General features: G+C 51.1%; 1 protein-coding gene across 3 annotated transcripts in view; it reads right to left on the reverse strand.

The window, feature by feature from the left end:
* LOC119141655 (receptor-type tyrosine-protein phosphatase kappa-like) overlaps positions 1–6,945 on the reverse strand; it is a 28,105-nt gene extending 21,160 nt beyond the window's left edge. For all 3 annotated transcript variants that reach the window (XM_037374156.1, XM_037374155.1, XM_037374154.1), the window contains exon 1: positions 6,752–6,945. In XM_037374156.1, coding sequence (XP_037230053.1) covers positions 6,752–6,854 — 103 coding nt within the window. In that variant the 5' untranslated portion in view covers positions 6,855–6,945. The remainder of the gene's footprint in view (positions 1–6,751) is intronic.
* Between the last annotated feature and the right edge of the window lie 258 nt (positions 6,946–7,203).

Genomic DNA, 7,203 nt, shown 5'->3' on the forward strand with positions numbered 1-7,203 from the left:
ACCACACTCCCCTTATCTTATTGCTCACCTGCATTCCTGCCATCCTGCTGGGCACTACCTGCTCACACCCACGTTCGTGCTTATTTGCAGCGAAAAGCCTGCTCAAGTTGCCAATTTGCTTTAGCTCTGTCAGTTACACTTCTTTTTTCCTCTCTATCTCTTGCCCAAAATAGCCCCTCGCTCCAAGGGCTGGGTACCTCCTGTCTCATATTCTTCCATTCTCACTCAGGAGGGGCAACACCCCCACATCTGGGTAGGCAGAAAAGACTTGACAGGAACTGCAGGTACATATTTAACCAGCTGTATGTTTAGTTGCATTTTTCACCACGTAGATTGGGCAGCTGATGGAAGTAAATTTTCACTTTCCGTTAGCTGCTAGACAGGAGTGCTGCTTTCTCTCTGCATGGCACTAACCTGGTCTCTACCTTCTGACCAGATACCAGTTTTCATGTAACAAGGAATGTACCTCTCTGCGAGCCCTTTTCAACCAACAAATTCTGCTGTAAGTACCCAAATTTTCTCCCGAGTTTCTGGGGTGCAGCCAGGCCAGGCACAGTGAATTTGCTCTGCTTCCCAGCACGCCCAAATGACATTAGGACTCACCATGAAACCCTGACTGCCCTGCGCTCCTCATGCAGCAGGCCAACAGACCACAACAGCTGCATCACCCCAGCCACAATAAAGTCCCTGCCAAATAAATGGAATAAAATACCACCAGATTGGCAAATGGAGAAGCAATTATTTCAGGCAAGTGAGAGCTACTTGTGAAGGCATTTTTAGTGCTTTGTTTTGCATTTCAGGGCTTTAAAATCGTGCCTGTACAAAGTTTATTTGTTGATGGGGATCCTTCCAGCTTCAGTCACAGCAGAAACGTGAACAATCATTGCTTGAAAACAGGTTTGTGGGGCCTGACCGAGCAAGAAGCAGTTTGGGTGAATGAAACCCCTCCAGTGGAGACAGCCCTAGGAGCTGAGGGGGCTGTGAGTGCTCATGAGCAGCTGGCCCTCCCAGACTGCCCCAGTCTTGACCTTCAGTGCAAAGGGGGCTTGTTGCTCCTTTTCCATGTGCTTCCATGCAACCTGGTAGCTGTTACAGTCGCCGCAGTGGCACAAACCCCACTGGCAGCACAGGGCTTGGCAACGTGCTGAGCAGGAAGCCAGGAGGAAAACAGAAGTTCTCCTTTGTGTGCAACCTGGTGACACGGGTGCAGATTTCCAGAGATATCTGGGGCAGTGATCTACAAACACTGATGCTCTGCTGGCAGGGGTGGTTGTAGCTGTATGCCAGAGCTCTGCCTTGGTCCCAGCCCTCCCTAAGCTTCACACCAAAACTGTTAGTGCCCTTCATGTAGCAAAGCATTTGCTCCTGATAAAACCATGAACAAATCTCTCTAAAGGTTCAAGAGGCCTTGTATGGTGCTTCCTTACCAAGTCCGGGAGTAATGCTACATCTCACGGTTGCTGATTTAGAGGTGTAATAGAGTGCAGACTTACTGTAGTACAAAGGAGAATTCGTCCTTAATGTTTAAAGTTAATGATTTTTTTTTACTAAAAGGTGAAGCTTTTGCATGCTGAAATTAGGTGTAATTCAGCATTATATTGATTACTGCTGACAGGCACTTCGGATTGATTCAGCCTTTCCCTTAGTTATGGTTGGTTCACTGAAGTACAAGTAAACAGGTGCTGTGTAAGAGTCCTATGCTGTAAGCAGGTGTGAAAAGATCCCCTGGACTCAGCTGGAACAACAGCCACACATTTCTGACTAGGCTGGCCTGCTTTGTCAGAGTTCCAGTGAATCGATTCTCTTAAACCTGGGCATTTATCAGCCCTAAACCTTTTCCAGAGACATCAGCACCTTTTCCCTTTTCTTTTCTTCAGGAGAAAAGGGCCTGGCAGAGGTGCAGTTTTTCTCCCAGGCTTCCTCAGTCCTGTCTGTGTCTGCTCTGATCCAGTGTGGTTTCCAGTGTGGCATCAGGCAAGGGCAGATGGCTGAAATGTGCTTCTGCAGAGACTGCCTGTGTGCCAGCGGTGTGTCAACGGCCACATGTGCCTTTTCAGGCACAAGGACTACACCAGCTAGCAGTCCCACAGGCAAACCTTCTTGCTGCCTCCTTGTACCTGGCAGTGCCCGCAGGGTTCTTTGCAAGCACCGGTGGGATGCCTGTCCTCTGCAACTCATCCTTCCCTTTCTGGGTCCTCTGAGCTCTGGGGGTGGTCATTCGTCCCCCTTTTTTCTTCTCCACAGGCTCCCCTGTGCACTTTGGCCTGCTAGATGTGGCCCTGTCATGCTCACACATGGGGCAAGCAGGGGCTGATACACCACCCAGACCCATGCTGGGCATGGACCATGCCAGGCAGAGCGTGAGGGCTGGGTGGGAGAGATAAGACAGGCAGAACCCACAGCTCATCCCCATCCTCAGAGGAGCCAGAGCCTAGAGAGCACTGCTGTAGGGGAGTGCACCAGCCTCAGAAATCAGCCTGGGAATTAATGCTGTCTGACAGAGGGATGGATAAGGCAAAATCAGCTCAGTTGCCTTGCAAAGGGTTTGTGTACACCAGCAAGGCAAGCTGAGAGGCTGCCAAAGCCTACTGACCTCCTGCACACAGAACATTTTGCTAGCAGCACCTGTGCCCCCACAACACCTCCAGGGCTTATTTGCACCTCTGCTGCTGCAGAGGAGCTGAAGACATGCAGCTTGTCACAGCATTGATACCATGTGCATTCAAGCATCTGCAGCTGCTCAGAGCCCTTCCCAGTGACTTTTCTGTTGACTGTTTGAGGCAAAAGCCTAGAAGTCTCTGCTTCCCCACAGAAGGGGGAAGAGAAGATGCCCTCTGTTCACATCTGTTTTTGTCTCAAGAACATTGCTGAACACAATCCAACTCAACCTCACTTCTCCAATAAGCCCAAATCTAGCAGGCGCGTGATTACCACTTGGGACTCACTGGGAGAAAAATCCATGACTGCTGGGTGCAGTCTGGACACACAGGGTGGGGGACACACCTCTGTTCTCATCCTTTCTTACACTCCTTCCCCGATCACTCTGTAACATTTGCCATGGAAAAAGAGCTCCTCAGAGCAAAGGGGCCTTTTCTGTAGCCCAGGGTGGCTGTTTGTGCGCTTTGGTGGTGGCCACGGGGAGCTGTGGCACATGTGAGTCAGAGGGTATTGGATGTCCACCATGCTGTGCAAAGGAGACGGATGCACACACCTCTGTGGGGGGGCACAGGGCACTGCTGAAGAAGGGAGGGTGCGCAGAGAGAAAGGGGAAAGAAACACTCAGCTTCTAGTCTTGTAGGGACTAACAGCATCCGGGAGACTAAAGAAACAGTCATCAAACACTGGTTTTTACCCTGCACTATGGTACACAGAAAGCCGCCCACAGGCCCTCCACCCCCAACTGCAGGAAAGAGGCTGACACAAGTGAAATTTCCGTGTGGAAAATATGGTGTAGAAGTGACCAAACAGGCACCTCTCATTGGAAAATACCGTGTAGATGTGACCAGACAGGCACCTCTTATAATATGCAATGTGTGCTCGCTGCAAAATGGAGAATGCTGAACGCCTAGGCAGTGGTAACAGAAGGTTAGTTTGTTTGCCTCATACAGTCAGAGATTAACTGTTACTTTTTTTTTTTTCCAAATTGATACTATTAAATGAATACTCTCCTTCTTAGTATTGCTTAATATCCATGAATACAGGCAGCACTGTACAGAAATACCTGGACTGCCTGTCCCTGCTGCAAGGGGAGTTATGAGTGGCAGGCAAAGCAAAGTGCTGGCATGCCCTAGAAGCACATGCCGGGAAGCATCAGGAGAAAGGAGAAATAGCTATGCTGGTAATTCAGGTCAGGCTTCTGGGTTCAGCCCTTTGCTTACCAGCAAAAGATGTACTTTCTTGCCTTATATTGTGCCCTACACAAAGCATAAAAGAGAAGGTGAAATGTAAGGAGCAGCAGGCAAAGTTCAACCCTTTTCCCATGGCAGCTCCAGCAGCTAACAGAGATGACAGCAAAGTGCACTGGAGTCTCGCTGTGTTGGATGCCACGTGCTCACTGAGAGGAGCTAAGAAAAGCAACCACCATTTCCACCAGTGGAGAGTGGTATTGCAAGCCACCGAGGAGGCATCCTAGGGTCTTAAAGCATCTCTGTACTCTTCAATAGCAACCAAAGCTCCAAGTGGATCTTTAAGAGGGATGGGCAGTGTTAGGGAGGGGAAGGGGCAGAGAGACCTCCAGGCTGATCTGCTTGGGAGCAGTGCCAGGGAAAGGAGATGGTGAAGCAGGTCACTGAACAAGGCACCATGGGAAGAGCATGGAAACGGTGGCACTTTAATCTGTACTGCTCTGCCATGCAACAGGGCGTCTGGCAGGGTTTTAAGAACAGGAGGTGAAATACTTGTTTCCTGAATCTATAATGTAAAGTGGGAGCATGGTGGAGCACACAGTTCACAGCTCCAAGGGTGTCAATCCCCAAGGCACTCCTCTGCAGCATCTCTTAGGGTTTGTGTTTCCCACAGGATTCACTCTAGGCAGTGCTTGAAATTCGAGTCCCACTGGCACAAAACCTTTCAGATTAAGCGTAGCCTTATTTTACCAAGCACCCAAGCACCCATGAGGTGTTGCAGCTACACCTCTAGTTAGGGCTTCTGGTTAGCTGCTACTAAATTGCTGCACAATGTCAGGCAAGGCTGATGAGAAAGTGGCAAGGGACAGCCTGGATCACAGACCTTGACCGCAGGGAAAATATCCCATAGAAACTTCTCAACCTGCCTCACAGGTGCACTGGGACTGTAATGGGATGAGGCTTTTGTACTGGTGCAGCATCTCAGGGGTGAGAAAAACCCCATAAGAACAGCACTGCAAAACAGTAAGGTGACAATAGGACAATGAGACAATGAGCCCTGCTCATTGCACGGTGGCCCCATGATAGATTGAGCAGAGCAGCAGCACTGCACAGGCTCACACATGAACCACATGTACCAACCACATCCTCTGCCTGCAGCTGCTCTGCTCCTACCTGGGCTTCCAGCCACACAGCATGCACCCTCACCCCCTGCCCAGCGCCGGGACGCAGCTCTGCTATGGCAGGGAATGCCTGGAAGGGTACAGCAATGTGCAGTGGGAGCAGCTTGTCCACCGTTCCCACTTGACTGTTCCCCCTCCCTGATTGTACCCTAACATCTGCCAGGGTCACAGGAGATGCTCAGGGACCCTGGGGAAGGGGGACTCCTGGGTCATGTCCTGTCCCTGTGTCTCCAGTCTCTGTTCAACAGCTTTACACTGCGCCACTGCCACTGTCTGCCCCACAGAGGCCCATTCCACCCTAACCTGCCCCATCCTAGCCTTGCCCTGTCCCTCAGTGAAAGAAGGCCCTCCATCTACCATGTGGTGGCCTCTGCACAGGTCCTGGGTGGGATGAACCTGTGTGCTGAGGATACAGGCAGGGCTGCCTGCTCTGCTGGGTGGGGCTGGCAAATGTTTGTAGCTTGGTTCCTCTTTTCACAAACACCAATGTGCAAACTCAGCAATACTATCTCTGCTGCTGGCAGCCCCAGTCTCATCCAGGGGCATCTGGGTGACCAAGATGTGCAGACCAAGATGCCAAGAGTCTGCTGGCCACCAGGTCCCCACTGCACTCCAGTGCACATGGTATGGCCTTAGTGTGCACCGTGCAAACAAGCTGGAAAGCCACACAATGCTTGGACACAAGTGCACGTGCCAGCCTGGGAGGACAGCTTCGGTGGGGGATCTGGGAAAGGGGAAGCCACTCTGGGAAGGAGGATAGCCTCTGTTGCACGTTTCACTCTTGGTGTTTTGAGTGACAGTGTGCTGTGCTCATGCTCCCTGCAACCCCAGGGACACATTTCCCCTGGGAATGAGCCTCTATGGCCCATATCACACAGTACAGACCCTACTGTCATTTCACATCAACAACTAAAGATCCTGGTCCCATTCCCCGGTCTCTATCACAGCCAAGGCACTTAACTGGCAGGTTTCTCTAGCCTGTGTCAGCTCAGATGCATCCCAGAAGCAGAACAGGACAACACAATTCGATGCTAGTTTAATGATTTTCATCACTTAGCTCCAGCAAGACTGATTTAGAGAAATACTCTGATTCAGGCATGTGCAGAGCAACACAAGGTCACGGCCCCTGGACCACAACTCAGACCCCAGACAGTGCAGCCTCCTGTGAGGTCGGATAACGTGAACCCACAGACTGACTCTGCTGGGGTGAAAGTGTGCAACCTGTGTAGGAAGAGCCCAGAAGAGCTTTGGGGGTGCCCTGGCCTTCCAGCACCAAGGAAACCTGTTAAAGAGCAACTGGAGTACATCATAACTCCTGCTCCCAGGGTCTCCTGGACACACAGGCTTGAGCTCATGGCTCCTCAGATCTTTGCTGGGCAATAGCACCCATCTCCACTGCAGTGAGGACAGAGCATCTGCACACTGTGCAAAGAGAGACCACCACCTCTTGCTCCTAGGGGACATTTCCCACTTTGTGGAGGAATATTTCATTCCTGGCAGAGGCTTTCCCAGCACACTGAGGTTTGCTGTCCTCCACCCCCAAACAGAGCCTTACCCCACCACAACCCAACTAATGCCTGAGTCTCTTGGGTCCTGGTATGGACATCAGCTCCAGTCCACTCTGATGCAGCTATTGCATCCTGCACATGGTATAGGTACACAGCAAACCTGCAGCAGAACAGTGAAACCTTCTCTTCAGCGGAGCGAGGAGAAAGCACTTCTTACCTGTTTCCTGGGGTTCTCCGGAGATGTTGGGGTCTGGGTTTTCCTGCTCCTGTGCTGCTAGCAGAGGTGTGAGGAGGAGGAGAAATGTCCATCGCAGGGCCATGTTTACTTATGCTCCCAGGGCAGGACTGAGGTCTCAGACCCTCTGGCTGCCTCAACAGCACACACGTCTGATTGCAAGAAGTGCAAGCACAGAAAGGAAACTGCCACGCAGAGAAATCACATATGGTGCAAGAGGCTTCCTCATTGGAGAGGGAACTTCTGCCAGTGCCAGCGTTGCTTTTGTTCTCTTCTGTGCACCCAGGAAGCTTCACATCCCTTTTGCAATCTAGCTGTTTTCTGATATCTTGTCTGAGAACCACAGTTTTCAGGATTTCTGGCAAGAGCAATTACTAGCTGCAATGGCTAGGTTGCCTCCTTTCCTGGCACAGATCTTAGCAGTCCCAGAAGGA

The sequence above is a fragment of the Falco rusticolus genome, chromosome Z (assembly GCF_015220075.1).
Source record: "Falco rusticolus isolate bFalRus1 chromosome Z, bFalRus1.pri, whole genome shotgun sequence".
In the NCBI taxonomy this organism is placed as follows: domain Eukaryota; kingdom Metazoa; phylum Chordata; class Aves; order Falconiformes; family Falconidae; genus Falco; species Falco rusticolus.